We start from the raw sequence: 20,240 nt of genomic DNA on the forward strand, positions 1-20,240 counted from the left end.
TAGGATGTAGAGTAAAAACATGTGATTTTACTCTTTTAAAGAAATCAGTGGCAAGCACACCAGTGTGGGATTTTGTTCTCTCAGCCAATTACTTGTTTATAATTGAAATTTCCTGAATGACTTTGCAGACTTTGGCATCCTGTAGTGAGACCTCAGAAAATGAATAAGAACTATTTATACAACTAGTAGAAAGACACAGGAATAAAAGCGTGTGTAGTGAAGGGCAGAATAAAGTTGTTCATGCCTTCTTTGCTGGTTGATGGTCTGGGTAAATCTCAGAATAAATTTAAGTGCCTGACCAAATTTCAGCCTGTCTTCCTTTCAGGGTACTCAATTGCTCAACAACTGCCCTGAACAGAGTAGAATAACACAATTTATCAGCAATGGGGAATGGTTAAGAACTTAGTTCATTGAAATACCAGTTATGCTGAATTGCACAGCCCCATGTGAAGGATGGAATCCCTATCCCTAGGAAGGCCAGTGGAAGTTTGGAACCTGACTTTTGAGAACTATGAGCATCATGTTATCCAATTAATTATTTTAAGTCAGTTATATTTAATTTCTATATTTGTACATTTCTATATTTAATATAGAAATGTACAAATACTCCAGCACACCTTAGAAGATAAAATTAGAAATATGTGGGGCTTTTATGTGTGTGTGTATATATATATATATATATGGGGGTGTGCTCAACAATGTGAAAGCAGGGCTGTATTTTCTCACACACCTCATGGCTTAGATGGTTTTTTTTTGCTAGCTTGCTGCATTAAGTTGTCAGACTCAGGTAAGAAATGAATTGCTTCATTTGAGGTATAATGAATACTTTGCTTAAATTGTCCTTTTGTCTGACAACAAAATACTTAGCTGAGGAAATTTAGTACAGCAAGGTTCATGCAAGAACAGGTTTTTCAGTGTTCTCTTATGCAATTTAGAGTTGTTGACCTTTAATTAACAAGCTTTTCAGTGGTGCACCTTACTGCAAAAAATAACCAAGACTTTTAACACTTCACAATAATCACCACTGAGTTTGCTCATTCTGTGTATTTAAAATAAGTATAAAAGATTTTTCCAATACCTCAAACTGAATGTACTTTTTATATACTATAAAGGCCTTTAGTAGCAAGGCCTTAGTGACTTTTTGTTCAGTTACCATGGTAACTTTGAACTTTCTTTAGCTGTGGGAAAAAACATTCTTTTTTTTGACTGTCAAGAAAAGTAGTGTTTGCTTTTGAGCAAGAAGAAAAAATGGACATAGTTTATCAAATGAGCTTGTATATTTTAAAAAGTCTTTTTTAGAATACTTTGGTGGTTTGTTTTTTTATTTAGGTATCTAAAAAATTACTGAAATGGAGAGGAAGGAACTAAATTATTGAAAAATTAATGAAACTTAAAGTTCATAACCAGGGAATACTATATATGTATACATATTTACAAATGGGAATTAGATTGCATTCATATAATTGGTTAAAGTTCAAATGTTTTCTTTGTAGTGTGAGCCAGCTCAGATCTTGGAGAATTTAAAGAAAAAAAACCCCAAAACATAATGAAGTTTTTACTAGAGCTGTGCTCTTTATTAAGCTTCTTATTGTCATGTGAAGAATGAGTGAAAGTGTAACACCTGAGTAGAGTAGAAATGTGTAGGAATCCCTTGAATATTGGATCTTGTTGTGGGAAAATGTTTAATGTAATGCAGGAAACAACTATTCTTATTGCTTAAAAATAATACAAAGATATACTTGAGCTATTCATGCTCTTTAACATCAAGCATCTTTATTTACATTAATTTGAGAAAAAATTGATAGGAGGATTCCTTTGTAGCTTTTTTCTTTTACTATTTGGAACAAAAAGATTTCTATCTGGAAATTTGGAATTATCTTTGTGATGGTTATCAAGGAAATATGTTGGTAAGCAATTAAAATGTGTAAACAAAAACCAGCACAGGACAAAATCCCTGCCTTGGTAGTATAAAGCCTGAAAGCTTTCATTAATTCCAGCTTGCCTTTATTATATTAAACATTTTTTTAATATTCTCTTGATGAAAGCCAGATTGCTTCTAATTACAACACAGGTGCTTTTGTGATACTATAATAGAAAATACTCTGATGTAGCAAACCAATGAAAAATAAGACTTGATGAGCTCCCTCCAGCTCCATTGCTTGAAAACAGTTTGTGTAGTCAGCAAACTTCCAGTGGTTTTACCAATGTCTGGCAGGTTCACCCCATCAAAAGAAAGGTTCTCTACATTTCTTTTCCTCTACAAAACTGTTTAAAATAGGAGTTTCATTTTTGCCAATCATGCTGCTAATGGAAAAGAAGAAAATACTGGCTGTGATGGGGGATAATTAAAAAAATAAACTAGTTGGTGCTTTTCCTTGGTGAGTGATGCAAAACTGATGTGAGGGATCGCTGATCAGAAACATCTGTGTTGTCTGTTAGGGAGAAGGTCAAACTTTAATTTTCAGTGATTGATATTGTCTTATGGAAGCCATCTTTTTTCCAAATGAACTATTTTGGGATTGGGTATTCTTGTTCTAGTACAGTGTGGAATGTACCTCATCCTGTCCTGCAGTAGATAAACAGTTGTTGATTAAGGTTTTTTTCCCCAATGTTATCCTATTATGGTAGTCTAAAAAAGTATAATATAATTTTTTTAATCTAATAAGTATCAGTCTTGCTTCAAAAGCCTTGAATTTGGAGATGATAATGTTTGACTGAGACACAAGCTTTTGTTGCTACAAGGAAGCCACAATTTGTGAGGAGCTAGACATCTACTTGAGGAAAGAGCCCCAAAATTAGGATTAGATTTTAAAATTTATGTGTAGCTTTTTATTACACAGCCTAAATATTTGTGCACAAAATACTTAGATGGAGCTAATGCCTACATCTCTCTTCAGAGTAGATTGTATTTAGCTTCTGGGATATAATAAATCCACTGGGCCCAATGCCTGAATTAACATAATAATTAAAGTTTCAGCACATTGTTGTAGGTCACAGTAAGAAAATGTTTAATCTTTCTCCCTTCATCTGTGTACATTCAAGGCATTGGGAGGTCTACAGAGACTGAATTAAATTTAAGTGTACCAGAAATAAGCAGGGTGTTTTAAGAAAAATGTGAAAAAGATTTAACTTCGTTAGGAGCTGTTCATAATTGGTTTTGTTCTGACAATAAGACGTACAGCAAAAATTGGGTCACTACACAAGTTACAGCTCAATTAATGGCAGAAAGCTGTGGGTGTAGAGCAGCCAAAACACAGAATTATCCTGCATCTGCCCACTTGAGGGTTTGGGGTTTGCTTGGTTCATAGATCATTGTCTGTGGTCAGCTGTGCCTGTAGGAAAAAACAACTGCTGCGCTGGAGTGAGTAAGCACAGGATGTTGTAGATCATCTGAAAGTTACTCTACAAAATTAGTAGAGTGTTAAGAGAAGGAAAATGTCCTTTTCCAAACATAATTCTAGGCTTGAAAAATTAATGGCATTGAGAGGAAGATTTAATGTCATTTTATGAGTCTTGAGACAAGCCAAGGAATATTAAAAGTTGTCTTGTTCTGACACTCCTCACTAAGCCAGGGAGAAATATCTGGATGCTGATTATTGCACCACCAGAAATGGGTCAAGAGGCAGCTTGTTTTGAAACCAATTTGGAAATCCATGGTGAATTCCTGAGTTTTAATAGAATCTTTAGCTGCGGTTTCCCTTTATTCTGAAGCAGCTCTTTGCTAATACAGGGAAAAATGGATTTAGTAATTTAATGACTAATTTCCTTTGTTAGGTATTCAGTTGACAAAAGACCCACAACAGGGTGGGTGAAGAAAAGTTCTGTTGGTATTTTGTTATTCTAAGGAACCAGGGCAGGCTGCTGCTCAGCTTTTCATTGTGCTTATACAAAAAACCCCAAAACTTGGAAGATGAGGATAGAAAATAAAAACAGGGAGCCTGAAGCTGCTTAAATTAGTCTGTGTTTCTTGTATGGCAGCATAGCAAGTTGGTTATTAACTTAATATGGGGGGAGTAGGGAAAAAACAAGAGCTGCAGGAGCTGCCCTTGGATACATGAAACATTCCTAATTTCATGGCTAACAGACTGATGAATGCTGCCTGCTTTTGCTTATGAGATGGAAATGCTTCAGTGTGCATGTTGTCTCCATAGCCCCAGACAAAAGTACAAACAAATAATCCTTGAATAATAAAATAATCAAATTATCCTCCAGTTAAATTGTGTTTTACCTCTAAATTTCAGTTTAGGAATCCAATGAAAATGAACTCAGGTAGAAGTGAATTAAGAAAGAATGGACTGCTAGTCTGCAAATTTCTAATTTAATGACAATTAAGAAAAATTCTTAATGATTCACATTCACCTTTAATTTTAAACCATTTATATCTGTATCATTTCATCTGAGTACTGTGATATGATGTTACCTCAGAAATGGAAGTGATGGACAGGATTCTAAAGTACTTTAAACACAGCTTCCTATCAGTTTTGAATACAAACCCTTGGGAAGTCCATAAGGTGTAGGAGCCTTGGGGAGAAATAGATATGATTACAGAATGATTTCTTCACAGAGGCAGTAATTCCCTTTCCTGAAAGTTCAGAAAGGTTTAAATTATTTTGTGAACATAATAACTGACCTGGTGGTTCTGTGATGAATGCTAGTGTGTTTTGTCAAGAACTCTTCAATTTTAATTAATTGGAAGTATCCAGAGTAGTAATCAAATAGCTTTAGAAGTGTAATGGCATGTGTTCAGAATCAAATGTCTTGTGTATTGTGCATAAAGGGCTTTACTTATTTTCTCAGGGTGCTATAAAATGAAGAGGGACTTTAGAAAAACAAAACTATATTCAGCAATACAAAGAAAACAGTAGGGCTGTAGAAGAAGGTTGCATTAATAGCCTGTGTAACTCAGAGTGCAAGCATTGATCCTGTCACTCTGGCTACTGCACAAAGGCCATTTTCCTAATGTAATAAATGCAAAGCCCCACCAGCCTCTGGGGCTGTGCATCCAAACAGCTGATGGGTAATGGCAGGAGACCTATGAGGCACAGGTGGGAGAGAAGAAATGGAGGCTGCTGGTGAGAGCATTTGTGTTCAAATTGATTTGAAGCAAACTTTCACTTATTCTATAGAGGGCTTTTGGTTTGTATATTTTTTTGTTGTTGTTGTGGTTTGTTTGGTTTTTTGGTTTTTTTTTGCTCTGAGGGGAGGAGTTTGCTACATTGGAGGTTTCCATAGCATTTGTTCTGTGCCTCAGTATTTGTGTGTGAACAGTCAGTCTGGTTGTAGTCCTTGCTCCTGGTTCCTGTGTGCTTTAGTGTGGGATCAGCAGTCATGCTTAAGTTGTTCAGAAGGAGCCAGCCTGTGGTTCCTGCTGCTGTTGACACAGTCTTGCATTTTTTTTTTCTCATTGGTTAGGAGATGGACGAGTGTGTGATAAAAAATGTCAGTTGCCAAAACATTTGGTGAGGGATACAGGCTCCGTTGCTTTTTTCCCTGCCTTCTCCAGTCAACAGCATAGTGGAGTTACCAGCAGCTATGGTGAACACAATCTTAGTGCTTTGAAATGTAAGGAAACTTCAGACCCTGAATGCAGATTAGATTCTTGAAAAAGGAAGAGTACCCAAACCTGAAATTTATGTAATCTGCTTGTCAGTAGTGTGTCACAACTTTTCTCTTTTGATTATCCTTTGTAAGATATGTTAAATTATTTTTTCAGTTATGTTTTGTTCTGTAAGTGTTATTTGGATGATTACAGACTTGTTTCTATTTCATATCTGTAGGGCAGAAGGCTGTAAATAATTCTAAGTTCCTATGCAGTAATAATAAATATTGAAGTATTTTAAGCAGTTATTTTAGACGAGTTCCTGGAGGGGTGAAATTACTCCTTAATATCTAATGTTTCTAAAATGAGGCAGTATCTCTGACAGTGTCACTCTATCTCCATCTTTTTTTCCAACCCTTCCATTACCTGAGAAATGAATTAAGTTTTATGTTAGATCCATGCAATGATGCAAATATGTTACATTGTCAATGGCACTCAAGTATCTCACCTTGTTAGGCATATTTATTGCATAAAGAACAGGATAAAGTACCAGTGGTGCAAATGTGCTGTCTTCAGTGGAATTTACCAGCAGATATCTTGGCCCAGTCATGACAGCAAATCTTTCCTCTAAAATATCAATACAGCACTAGAGTCCAATTATTTTTATACTCTGCTAATCTTTTTTTTGCTTTTACAGTGTTCCTGCAGGCTTCTATAAAAAGACTATTGGTAATCTCAGCAGGGAGGCCTCCTTATCAAGTAGTTTCAAAGACTTATGACTTCTGAAAAAATAAGGAGGTAATACTGAATTAATGGAGAAAGAAAATGGAGTCTTCAAAAAAAACTAAATGTAAAGCATATATAATACAGATTATTTTACTGCTTGCAGAAGTTTTCTTGGATTTTCACAGATTTGATAAGACTTGGGGAGAGTTAGAAATCTTTTATATTTTTTTAAAATACATGCCTAAAATGGTCCTTTAAATATAAGTCTAGACATAGCTCTTTTTATATACTCGTAGCTGAAAAGAAATCAGTGCACATATAGTTTTAAATCTATGGTCAGGCCAAGAAACCTGTTTATCAATTTTTGAAAGTCTCATTGAAAAGAAAAAATGGTATCAGAGTAGATCTGGTATTTCTTGAAGCCCTGGTAATTCTTGAAAGGAAGAATAAGAAGTGCTGTGGAGGAGGACCTGGGGTTCCTGGTGGACATCAAGCTGTCCCTGAGCCAGCAGCGTGTCCTTGTGGCCCAGAAGGCCAAAGGTGTCCTGGGCTGCGTTAGGAACTGCAGTGCCAGCAGGTCAGGGAGGGGATCCTGCCCCTCTGCTCAGCCCTGGTGAGGCACATCTGGAGTGCTGTGCCCAGTTCTGGGATCCTCAGGATGAGAGAGACATGGAGCTCCTGGAGCAGGTCCAGTGGGGGCTACTAAGGTGGTCAAGGGTCTGGAGAACCTCTCTTATGAGGAAAGGCTGAGGGAGCTGGGGCTGTTCAGCCCCCAGGAGAGAGGACTGAGAGGGAACCTCCAAAGTCTCAGAGGGGAGGTGTCAGAGGATGGACCAGACTCTACTCAATAGGAAAAGAGGCAATGGGCAGGAACCGATGCACAAGAGGTTCCACCTGAACACGAGGAAGAACTTCCCTGTGCAGGTAAACCTGAACTGGGATGGATTGCTCAGAGGAGGTGTGGAATCTCCCTTGCTGGAGAGATTCCAGAACCGTCTGGACACGATCTTGTGCCTTGTGCTGTGGGATGACCCTGCCTGTGCAAGGAGAGCAGACCAAATGTCCCTCTGTGATCCCTTCCAGCTTGACTATGCTGTGATTCTGTGAAGTGATAGCAAGAATTCTCTTGTTTAAAAACTAGCAGCTGTTACTTGAAACACTTGAAGGTATCCATCAAATTTCTTTGAACTGTATCCTCCTTTATCATGTTAGGGGTGTAAGCTTTACAAAATCATGGAAAAAGGCATGGGAAATGGATTTCAGAGCTTTAATATTTCATTGATATCTTGCTGTGTGTTTAAGCTTTTCCATACTACAGAATTGCAATGTCCATAAGAGGGTTTGTTTCATCAAGTGGCTTTGTAGTGGCAATGACTTATTTCAGCAACACTTTTTTCTCAAAACTCTTTGTTATGTCCTACTAGTCCTTTAAAACTTGATGTAAGTTGCATTGATAACTATCTGTGATTATTAGCAAAAAAAACCTTACATATTGTCTTTATGGTCATATAAATCATATTTTGAGACTGCCACATGTGAAAAAATCACCTGAATATCTCTGGTTGTTACTTACACAAACCCCTGGTGTTATATTCAGTAATAGGCTCTTGCTTATGTGGACAGTGCTTTTTCCTCAACATTTCCCATGCTCTGAAATACTATTGCCTAAGTTTTGATTTGGAGTGGAAGTGGGTATAAAATACAGTTGTATCCTGTCAAACCACTACCAAAATAATGGCAGTTTTGCTTTTTTCTTTATTGTCTTGGAAAGAGAGTGTTCATTTAAGAACCAACAATAGTGCCAGAAACACAAAAAAATAGCTGCAATACATTGGTGTAGAATATCATCTGTCATACTTCTGTAGATTTCATTAATCTTTACTGTATTTTCCATAATAAAATTTGTTAAATTAGTTTGAATTCAGTTTGCCTTTTCCCCTATACTTAACACTCTACTTTTAAATATTCTTTTATCTGACTGCTGCACACAAAATACAAATAGAGTGATTTTTTTACTATTTAGTTTTATTCTGATCTTCAGATGTGGTTGGGGATTTCCAGTGACTGCTGATTAGTGAGAACACTGGCCAGCATACAGCTTAGCCAACCTTTTGCCTCTCAGCAGGAATTGCAGTGCAATAAGAAAGGTTTTCTCCTTCAGAAACCTAAGATAAAGAGAAGAAGAGAGTTGAGGGCAGCATTGAAACAAAAGCAAAGAACCTGAAAGTAATAGGTTCTAAACATTTCTAGGAAGATATGTCACAGCCTCAGGAGATGGTAACAGTGCTATCTCAGCCATCAAGGTTTTCTGTGGGATGGGAAGTCCTTTTGAGTGTTTCATCTGAATTTTTAAATAGTCATTTCCTAATTCTGGATTTGCCTTTGAATGTTTCTTCCTATACATGTGCAGGTGGTGGCAGTTCTGTGTAAATACCTGTGGGTGTTTTCCTCTGTAAAGTACAGACAGTTCAGCTGCTTTTAGTGCCATGACCTTGACCAGAATCCCTGTTATACAAATAGTAACTAATATTTTTTTCAATTTGCTTCCATTTCAAAATGCACATTTATTTTAACTGTGGACACATAGTTGGTTCTTCTTTCCAGAGCAGAATGTTTTCTGTTCCTAACCCAATCCCCTAAATGTCTATGCTGTGCTGATCTATTACATGTTTGTCCTTAGTGCTTTGCCCATCAGTTACATTCATAAAGGTAAAATATCATTAATCATTGTAATGCTCATTAATCAATTTGGAGGAAGGTTATCTGAATTTTTAATGAGATTTATCAGACATTAGAATTCAACATCACTTATTCGAACCAATTTAAATTGGCACTATTCTTTTGCTCACTACGTGAAAATTCTACCTTTGTCATTCTTTGGAAGAAAAAACTGTTTTCAAAACGACTATATTGAATTTCTTATTGCTCTTAAGTTTTTAATAATGCTCATTTGTTATGTCCTACTAGTCCTTTAAAACTTGATGTAAGTTGCATTGATGTACAGCCACCTATGTACAGATGGTGGCTGAAGGTAATGCTGGAGTACCAAAAGAAACATCAAATGTATCACAAGAAGGCATATTTATCCTGATACTACTTCTTTTATGCATCCTTAAGTTAAAACATATAGTTTTGGCTCAATTATTCTCCATGTGACAATTTTTGAGATAATGAAGCTCAAAGACAATTTTTGACTAACGCTCTGCCTGTCTGAAAAGTTTTGAGCTTCTTCTCTATCCAGAACTAATCAATAAAAAAGACTTCTTTTACTCTTTGTAGCTGACATAGTAATTCCTTTCACATCATTTGAAGAGGCAGGGTTGCAAAGAGATATTAGATGGCTTGTTTAGATCAAATATTTCTAGTGTAGCAACAGGCCATTAGCACATCTCTCTGCTTGTTATTTTGAACAGCAGATTTCTTCAGCTGAGACTTCAGCTTCTCAGATCCCTTTTGTTGCTGTAGGATCCTTTCACAGAATGTATTCTTTGTGTGCTTGGTAACTTGGAAAGATTTTTCTGTTTTATATGTGAAAAACCTTGCTTAAATGAGACTATCCTCAACAGGCGGGAAGATGTGATGAAATAACTGCTTTCATATTGAATTTCCATGTTTATAGGAGCATCAAGAGTTATAAATAGCTTCTTCCAAACGTGTTTTGAAGACTAATATAGAGATCTGACTTTTCCCAAATATTTTTATATAGATATTCCTTCAGTGATACAATCTTAGGCAGAGGCAGGAAAAAACAAGTGATGGTTTTGTCAGTCCCCTCTGGAAGGTGTTTTCTTTCACCTTTTTCAAAACCACGCTGGATCTCTTTTTACTGTGTCAAACGCTACATATTCCTGTAGCACCCCTCTGAGACAAGTGCAAAACTGGTTTTATGGCAGTGGCTCATCATGTACATAATACCATTGCAGTGGCATTCCCCCTGCATCTCTGGAAAGCTTATTGCTACAAAGGGCTTCTTTTAACAGGAGTTAATTAGGACTAGAAAATTGCTTGTTGTTTTTTATTGCATCTAAACCCCAGGACATGCTGCACTAATCCTCTAGTGCTGTGTGGTGCCATAAGAGAGGTATTCAGCTCATGTCTCTGAAGTTTCTTATTAGCTTTGAAACTGCTCCTTATCAGATCATTTAACTCATTAACTCTTTCTACACATAAAATGTGTTAGTTGGGGATTATTTTCTTCCTTGTTATTTCATTTAAAATGTGTGTTTAAATATAACCCCAACAAAGTAAAAACAATTTTTTGTTCTCTTATTCTACGTTTTTGCTTAGGACAATGAAAAACAAATGCAACTCATTTGGAGAATGCTCAGCAAGGAGTAAGGTGCTACTGCTTCATCCAAGAAACACTACAGAAAATGTTGGTTTTTTTTCTAGGACAGAAACTGCTTTCAATTTTTGCAAGAATTGTTTGTTTTTTTGCTCAGTCTTTTGCTCAAAACATTAATTCTAAAACTCTCATTTGCACAAGTTATATACTTAGGAGGAGTAAAATTAAAACCAGTATTTTTTTCTATCATAACATCAGTTTTTCTACCAGTTGTGTAAGCAACCTGATACTGAAAAATTTGTGGTTCTGATCCTTTGAAAGCTAGAAATCTACATTTTGCAGTTTAGCTGTAAAGTCATTAGGAACCTTGAGGCCTGGAAAAGGCCTTTGGAAAGTTGCCCAGCATAGTTTTTAGCTTGCTGCAGAAACTGGAACCCATATTTATTTATTGGTTTATTTCTGCTCTGGTTCTCCAACTTCTTACCAAAATTCATAAGTGAGTTTTAAGGCAACAGTAAGGTTGACTAAAAGTAGTTTCTCTTGTGAATGTAGAAGTGATGTGAGAGTATTTGGTATTTTGCAGTTTATCCTTAATTTAACAAGAATGCCTTTAAAATCACAATTTCAAACTTTGGTGTTTTGAGTAATTTTTTGACACATTATCACTACATTGTTAAGTACAGGATAATGTAATCTGCCTTATTAATGATGCAAATGCTGATTAGAAGAAGATTCTCTTATTTTCACCTTCTAGCAATTTAGTATTAAATGTACACTAAGATGGCACCATTCCTAAAAACTCATGCTTCCTTTCCTCTCCCTCCCCAATTGCAAATGTGCTTTTGAAGCGCCTACTCTGTGTGATTAAATAAAAGGACATGAAAATTAGTGAGGAAATTGCATGGTGCAGCCATTTTAGTTATGAATTTAAATGGCTGTTTAGCAAAATGGAGTAATTTATCACTTATCTAGTGTTCCCTGCAAGTCATTTATCATGAGTAGCAACTATCATAATTTTATTCGAATCTGAGATGGTGGGAAGGGATCAGAGGTTCATGCTTCTTGTGACTGGCTACTGATTTAATGATTGTGTGTGAAACAAAACAGGAGCTGGAAAACTTGCTCAAGTTTCTTTGCATGATATTGTACCTGACTTTGTATCAGTTAAATATCAGTTAAATGCTGTTAAATTTTTCTCAGCTGATAGACCTTTTCTGTGCACCTCATTTTACTGCAATGGATACTGGCTTTATGTTGGACACCAGTAGTGCAGGCTTTGGTGCCCAGGATCACAGGTGCAGTGTTTGAGATAAACCATGTTCTGATAGTACATTCCTGGAACAGGGATTATGGAAGTCCAAAGCACTTGGTTATAACAACTAACCAAAGTGTCATGGTTCGACACTGGCACAATGCCAGTGCCCCCATGAAGATACCTTCTCCCTGGTTTCTGCTGCGAGATGTGACCAGGAATAAGCAAAGCAGGCTCCTACTTAGAGAAGAAAGAAAACAAAACTTTATTAACTACACTACAACTATGGATGAAAAGGAACACACACACAGGGAAAATGAAAACGTAACAAATACATTTCCTCCTCCCCCCACCAAATTCCCAACACAATACATCTATTCCTCAAATCACCAACTCTTGGTCCAGCACCACCCTTCAGACAATCTATCCTCAGTTCCTCAAGAGGAGAGGAGTCCTTCTTGTACCATGGGCTTCCCCAGGAAACACAGCTGAAGCCTCGTGTGTTTCCGTGTCACTCGTGGCACTGCCCGGAGTACATCTGCCGTCGTGACCTCTTCCTTTCATGTCGAGTGCTCTCACCACTGCACACGGACCAGAGCTGCTTCTAGGGTTGTCTTTTAAGGATGCTCTGTCCCGATCCAAAAAGGCACAGTCTCTCCTTTGGGACACCTGTCCCCACAATCTCTCCTTTGGGACACCTGTCCCCCCCATATATTTTCACCCCCTGGGGCCGAGGGGCATCAACACTGAACCCTCTTGGCTCTGAGGCATTGCCTCCCCCTAGATGCAGTCTCTGTATCACAAGGAACATGGTTCTGTCCATGGCTGTACAAAAAGAGTCCAGCAAAAGCCACTCCATCATCTCTTCCCACTAGGATTCTTCTCTATTCCACTATTTCTCACTCGCCCAGACCTCTCTCACACTTGCACATTTCCTTCCTCATCTTCCACTCTATCTTCTAGGAGAGGTCAATGTTCTGTAAAGTTCTCATTCTCCGAGAAGTGGTTAAAAGCTCCTACAAGCAGCCGGCTGCACCCCCCCCTCTTCTCCGTCCCAGCCGTGCTGCCGGCACAGGCCCATGTTTATCCAGTCTCAAGGTTACAGTCTCTCTCTCTCTCTGTCTCTCTCTCTCTCTCGCTCTCTCTCTCAGGGGGGGCTGCCCGATGGCTCCCGGTGTCTCTCTCTCTCTCTCTTCCACCCTTCCACCCCCGGGCTCAGGCCTACCTCTCCCGGCCACATGGCTTTTCCCCTCCCCCTGCCCAGCCAGCAGCTGGGCTGGGGGAGAGACCCGAACTCTTTCCCGCCGGAAAAAAACCCAAAAGGACCCTCCCAGGGGAGAGCTCTGCTTTTGACCCCGTGTTCTCAGACACGGATCCATGTCCTAATGGCCAGGTTAGATGCCAGTATTAAAATCTGAATATCCATTAGCCCAAAACACAGCATCCCAAAAAACACATTTCCTGTCAAACCACCACGCAAAGTCTTTCTTTGTCATGGTTTTGAGTGGAACATTTTCTGCCTCAGGCTTGGATTGGTTCACCAGATCCCTGAATCTGTGGAATGAATAGACATTTCTACAGCCTTTTTTTTTTTTTTTTTTTTTTTTGGCAAAAGGATAATTTGAAACAATAATAAGGAGCCCTTGAGAAGTAATTCCTCAGTCCTTCAGAATAAATTGCTTATGGTCTTAAATAACTTCTCCAGTTTTGTTCTCGTGTTAGGCTGGTCATGACTACCTCATAATGAAATTATTCCCTCACAAGGGGAAGGGACACAGAAATCTGTACTTACTGGAGAGGGAAGGGAGCATAAAAATAGGAAATAAGCATGTAGATATTTCCCAGCTGTGTATTTGGAATCATGAATCAGATTTTTTTTCTCCAAATTGCGTTCTTGGAATCTTCTGTGGAGACTTGTTCAGAGGGCAAGGAGTATATAGTTTCTGGGAAGGGAATGAAAAAGATTGTGAGAAATGAAAGAAAGCATGGAAGATTCTTCTGTTAAAAAAAGTTATTTACAAGAGATAGGAACAGAAAACTGCTAGTGTAGAACAACAGCAGTACTTGTAAAAATTAACCTAACTGATAAAGCAGACCCTCTGCATTATCTCAGAATAAATTTCTTAGGCTTTATCATAATTCCATCATTTTTGTTGGTTTCATACTAAAGTCTTAATTTTCTTAATTAGACAGAATTTTTTTGGTTCCTTCTTTGAGTGCCTGTGTTTGATTTCTAGATGCAATCTGGTCATCCTTATGTGATTGGGAAACAAAACGGTCAAATTCAGTATAACATATAGAGAACTACTTTATAGTCTTTGTAATTTTTCATCTTAAGATCCAGTGAGTGATGTATCAATGGAAAGGTAAAGGCTGGCTTCCTAAAAGAGCAGTGTGCTGAGAAACCTTGTGCATCATGCATCCTGAAACCATTTCAGGTTCTAGAGAGCACACCTCAGGTGGAGAGTATTCCCTTTGTATGGACTAGCAAGCCATTAGTCTGCTATTACTGAAAAGTTTCCACAGAAGTAGCAGTTCAGGCTGTCTGGTTTTATTGTATCAGTCATTCTTGTTAATGGTTTTGTCTACGTGCTCTTTTAGTGTAGTTTTCCAAAGTTGCATTACTTTTTCAGAAAGACTTTATAAGTTGATGGTGTAGCAGATAAATGTTTGAATTGTAAATTGTTGTGAAATGGAGCACTGAACAGTACATCTGGGAACATACTAGACTCTGGTTTGGTATAATTTATTTATTCAGAACACATTTAATGTTTTGAAGATTGTATAGAAGTAACTTGGTTCTTAGAAGTAGAGTATCTCTGGTGTCAGCTTATTTTCTCTTTCACAGTAATTATTTTGGCAGACAGATAAATTGACAGCACTCTACCAGGTTTTGTTGTGTAACACATAAACAAAAGTTTATTAGCTAAACCCCAACAACCTATGTGACAACATAGGCATTGTCACATGGGTTGTTAAGGTTTAGGTAATAAACTTTTGGGTCCTTCGTATGCAAAGGAACATTGCAGCTATGAATAAACAGATTTGATTTACTCTTGCTTCAATTTTATTTCTCTTGTCTATGGTTTCATTATTGTTACTACCTATTAAGATCAAAGCATCTAATCCTATGTATGTAATTTAAATCAAGCATGCACACATGATGAAATTATTATGGATGCAGCCAGACCTAGTTTATGATGTAATAGTGCAGGTGGGATGGGTGGATGTGCTATAAAGCTTAGCATAGTGCTTATGTAGGACCGTAAAATCTGCTCAGGCTCATGGAACTATTGCTTCCATGTTTATCAGACTGGAAGTTCAATGAACTTCCAAAGATTTGAATAATAAAACTGTTGTTGACTTCAGTGGGGCAAAGAAACAAACCCTTCCTGCAGCAACAGGTGCTTTAATATGAGAGTGCTTCTCTTGTTTGAGTCCTTTCTGTGACACAAACAAATTGTGCCATTCTATATTTGCACATCTCCTGGACTTTCACTGCCATAATATACTACATCTTACAGTACTCAAAATTCAGAATAAAACCATGTTAAACTCCTTTATGGTGTTCATATTATCTTGTGCTTTTCTATGCAGGTAATTACATTTTAATCATTAAATGAAGTGTGACACTTCATACTGGCTAGAATGACTGCTATGCATTTTTAATGGTTTCTCTAAGTGTCATTAAGTGATAATTTGAAAAAATAAACAAACAACCAGCAGTTTACACAACTGGTTTTTAATGAAGCCTGTTCTTAATTTGCTTAAAGGATCAACAAAATTTGTGGTATAAAATGTAGCAACAGATTGAGTGGGGTTTTTTTTTAAGTAAAACATTTGAATGTTTATGGATATTTTTTAATGGCCATTCTAAATACATACATTCCTATCAAGAGTAAAATAGCACATCTTTTTTGAAATTAAGAAGTTGATACAGTGGTGATTACCCATGTTGTTTAGTTGGCTTTTCTGTCCTGTGCTGAAACATTTTGACTTACGTGCCTTCTGCCCAGCATGCTAAAAAGTCTGGTTTTCAGTGACAAAGCACAAAAAAAGATTTGCAAGCTGATTTCCTCTTGGTTTTCCTGAATCTTTGCTGGCCTGTGGCAAACCCCTGGGCGTTTTACCTCCTGTCTTCCCATTTCAGAGCTAAGCATGGCAAGGCAGATTTGGAGTTGCAGTGGCCAATCATTTCCTAAACATCAATTGTTCAATTATTTAGGAAATGATTGGCCACTGCAACTCCAATGGTTGAGGGCAAATATGCCTGAGGTTTCATCCAAATGAGCATAAGAGGGAAGTTTAATTTTTTGTGAGGAGTCAATTAGTCTGGAGATTGGAGAAATGTGGAGGTATTTTATTGGTATTCTCTCCCGTGCTTCAAATATTATGTAATATTTGCAGTTTGGCTAAACTAGAATATTGCCATAGAAGATGATTGAATTCATGGCATGGAAACAGCATAAAAATAGCAAATAATGGGTATTTTTGGTTTGTCAGGTGAGCAGAAAAGATAGTTTGGTAGAAAAGGCATGCAGTTAGTGTCTTTATCCAGTGTTCACTAAAATGTTTTTTCACCAAAATGTTTCTTCTGAAGTAAAATGCTAAGCTCAATTTTATTTTTTTTGTTGTTTTCAAGTGAAATTTAGTTTTTAAACAAGTGAATGCTAGTTTGATGTAAATCAAATAATTGTGTAATTAAATAATGCAAATAAAAGTAATTTGCTCAATTTTTTAAATTTCATGATATTGAGTATCATGGACTATATTTTGAAGCTGAAAGGAATGAGAGGGGATTCAAAAATTAACAGTGGGTATTGCAGGGGTATTGCTTGAAGAATTACTAAAGTTTTTTCTTGGATTAATTGCTTGATTTTTTTCAAGTCCTTGTTTAGGAATAATTTATTTCCAAAGGGCCTGGCATGTACTTAAGTTCCATACATTTTTATGTCTGAATGCTCAGAAGCAGTTTGCAGTGCATAATATGTGTACACAAATCTTTTTCATGTTGATTCATTTATGTGCTTCATTTTTTTTGTGGTACAGTCATTAAATACCTGGGACAAAACTACAAATGCCAGGTTGCTGCATCTGTTTTATCATCTCTCCATTGTAGGTCTTGATGCTGCTTTAATATGCCTGTGCAGCAAGCACCCATAGCAAATAAATTTGTGCTTGAGCATTTTATGCTTTCATTAAATATTCATTAGATGACATGCAGGCTGCTTCTTTGAGTGTATTGAAACCCCAGAAAATGCATTGTTTGTGCATCCTTTATGCAGCAGGAGCCAAAGTGCTCACTACTGAAACGTGTGAGGGTCCAGGATGCGTTACTGTATAACTGAATCTTGCTTTGGGCTGTAAGGAGAGCATAATTGATATAGTCCTTTTGGGTTTCTTGCATTGTATTCTAGTATGATTTGGCTAATGCCAAAAAAAACCCACCACAAACAAACAAAAAAAAAAACACCAGAAACCCACCAAGAATTCTTCATCAAATCTGAGAGAAAGCACTTCAAGTAAATAGACTACTAATTCCCAATGTTCTTATTGCAAAGCAAAGTAAAAGCAAAATGCAATCATTGTCTGGTGCCTTATCTGATGTATTTTGCAGCAGTCTCTGAATTTACTCTGTTACCTAGGGAGAAGCATTTTGAATATCCAGGATCAAAGTTAGTGTATAGGCTACAACAGAAGACAAATAGATGCAAGGACCTCTCAAAAAACTTGTCCTCACACCTGTTTCTTGCATGTTCTGTCATGCACTGGTCTCTTATATTCACACTGTTATTCCATTGATCTATACATTTATGCATCTGGTTTGGGTTTGTTGTGATGGTATCACACTTGTGTGCGGCTCTGTCCTGGAGATTTTTATTCCCAAGAAGGATGAAATTTGATATCCTCAGGTTTTCACACCTTCATTCTTATACTTCATAAAACCTGCAGGTTTTCATTGGGATTTTACTAATTTATTATTAACAAAACTGAAAATTTTTGCCTTTTTATAGCTCTGTGACCGTGGTCACAAGGGTTTTCAGGATGAAGAAGAGATGAGAATGTTGACTCTATGATCAGAAGGCTTGATTTATTATTTTATGATATATGTTACATTAAGACTATACTAAAAAGAAATAGAAAGGAAAAGGTTTCTTCAGAAGCTAGCTAAGCTAAGAATAGAAAAGGAATGAATAACAAAGATCTGTGTCTCAGACAGAGCAAGAGCCAGCTCTGCCATGAGTGGTCAGGAAATCCAAACATCCACAGGAGACCAATCCCAGGTCTACCTGTTGCATTCCACAGCAGCAGATAACCATTGTTTACTTTGGTTCCTGAAACTGCAGCTTCTCACAAGGAAAAATCCTAAGAAAGGATTTTTCATGAAAGATGTTTGCGACATAGCTCTAACTCCATACACCTCTAAACAGATAATTTTTGGCTTTTTTATAGCTTTAAACTCCTTACACCTCTAGTGTAAGGTCTGTGTACATGTTTAAGTGTGTAAGATTTTAGGAGAAATGTAATCTCCATATATGTTATATTTGCCTTTCTGAGATTGAAAGCTCAGCTATTTGTGTTTCACCTTCAGGATAAACTGAGAAAAATAACCTGTATGGCACCTACCAGCTAGTAAAAGTACATCCCAGGAAAAAAAAAAACAAACCTGCTCATTTACTGATTCATTTTAACTTGCTGTCTGGCACAGTGCTATATAAAGCTTTAACGTAGATTTCTAAACGAATGCTTTGTAGCTTTAGTTTATTCAAAAACTTAGAGCTACTGGAAGTATCTAGGTTACTGATTCTTTGTGAGGTGTCATAATTTTAGGGAAAGTTGGGAAGGAAAAGATCTGTGTTTTGACTTAGAAAAATGCTTTGGTCTGAGCACCTGAATGTTATATATTTAGATGTGATTGAGATCAGATTGCTTAAATAGCATTAATACAATTGCTGGTGCAGTTTATTTTCCAAGATTAATCGTATGCATGAAAATTCTGTTAGAAAATAGTTTAAAAATATGTTCACGGTAAATCTCATTTATCTCCTTCCTTCATGGATTTTAAGTGTTTTAAATGAATTATTTTTTGATACAGTGCTTACACTAATACTGTTACATTAGCAATGAAAATAATTCATGCAAGCTGCCTTTAATTAAGTGCCAGCGATTTATTTGTTTGTTTCTCTCCTTTTGTTTGCCAGGAAAAGAAGAATACATTGCGACATTCAAGGGATCAGAGTACTTCTGCTATGATTTATCTCAGAACCCCATACAGAGCAGCAGTGATGAAATAACTCTGTCCTTTAAAACGCTGCAGAGGAACGGACTGATGCTTCACACAGGAAAATCGGCCGATTATGTCAATCTTGCACTGAAAAATGGAGCTGTCTCCTTGGTCATTAATTTGGGCTCAGGGGCCTTTGAAGCGCTGGTGGAACCTGTGAATGGGAAATTTAATGACAATGCCTGGCATGATGTGAAAGTAACCAGGAATCTGCGTCAGGTAACAGTACAATGGATACAAGAATAACTGACTTTGTTATGAGTAAATGCTTGATGATTTGAGAAATTGATATTGGATGTTTAGCAGGCATTTGGTTAGTTTTTTATTTGCACAAGGAAGGATATTCCTGCCACACTTGAGCAGGGGCATATCTAGAAAGTAGTAGGGCAAGCAGCTGTCTGAGACAGTACCAGAGAGAGGTTTTCAAGACATGAGTTATATCACCCAATGTTTCTACAGTGCAACTGTCTGCCCTTGCAGCCTTGCATTAGTCAAGGCCAACAACTTTCTGAATTGCAACTCTTTAATGAAAAGAAAGGTTTAATATCTTTTCCTCTTTGCGAAGTGGGCAGTAAATTTGCTATCAGATAAAGTTTATGCACTGTGTGGAGGCATCCTGCATGTCATGCCACGTTGAACTTTAGAGTAGCAGTAAAAAATATCTAGGACATTGCATGCTTACTCTTGGTGGTGTGCTAGGGGATTTGCAGTTCAACAGTCAAATTTGAGGTTGTGGTGGGGGGAATGAGGGTAAAGACAACACCATGTATGTGTGTATACTGTATGTGCTAAGTGTACAATATATGCACGTATGTGGCTCAAAACTGTTATGTATACTAATGTGCTAAAGTATTTTATTGGTAGTATCATGTAATTTTGTGAAGTGCTATATTTTTCTGCCCTAAATGTCTGTCTTAAGTAATATCATTAATATATTTGTTGTTTCTCTAAACAGTTGCAGCTTGATTGGAATCTTTCGTTTCCCTTTATTAAAACAGCTCTGTCTTCTGGAGCTGTTAACTAATTCATCTAATCTCTTCTTTCCCTTTTCTTTTAAAATGGTTTAGCTATTATATTTTTAGTTGGTAATTTCTTTGTAATAATGAACTGAATTGGACCTAGAATTATATTGTGGTATTTTATTAAAAAAAAG

The 20,240-nt window shown here is 37.1% G+C and overlaps 1 protein-coding gene across 29 annotated transcripts in view; it reads left to right on the forward strand.

The window, feature by feature from the left end:
- The window catches only part of NRXN1 (neurexin 1), a 679,845-nt gene that overhangs the window by 212,154 nt on the left and 447,451 nt on the right, over positions 1 to 20,240 (forward strand). For all 29 annotated transcript variants that reach the window (XM_071422858.1, XM_071422867.1, XM_071423014.1 and 26 more), the window contains one exon: positions 19,005 to 19,306. In XM_071422858.1, the coding sequence (XP_071278959.1) occupies positions 19,005 to 19,306 (302 nt within the window). The remainder of the gene's footprint in view (positions 1 to 19,004; positions 19,307 to 20,240) is intronic.

This window comes from Agelaius tricolor, unplaced genomic scaffold (genome assembly GCF_023055355.1).
Source record: "Agelaius tricolor isolate 1412-34295 unplaced genomic scaffold, bAgeTri1.0.p SCAF_1, whole genome shotgun sequence".
Taxonomy (NCBI): domain Eukaryota; kingdom Metazoa; phylum Chordata; class Aves; order Passeriformes; family Icteridae; genus Agelaius; species Agelaius tricolor.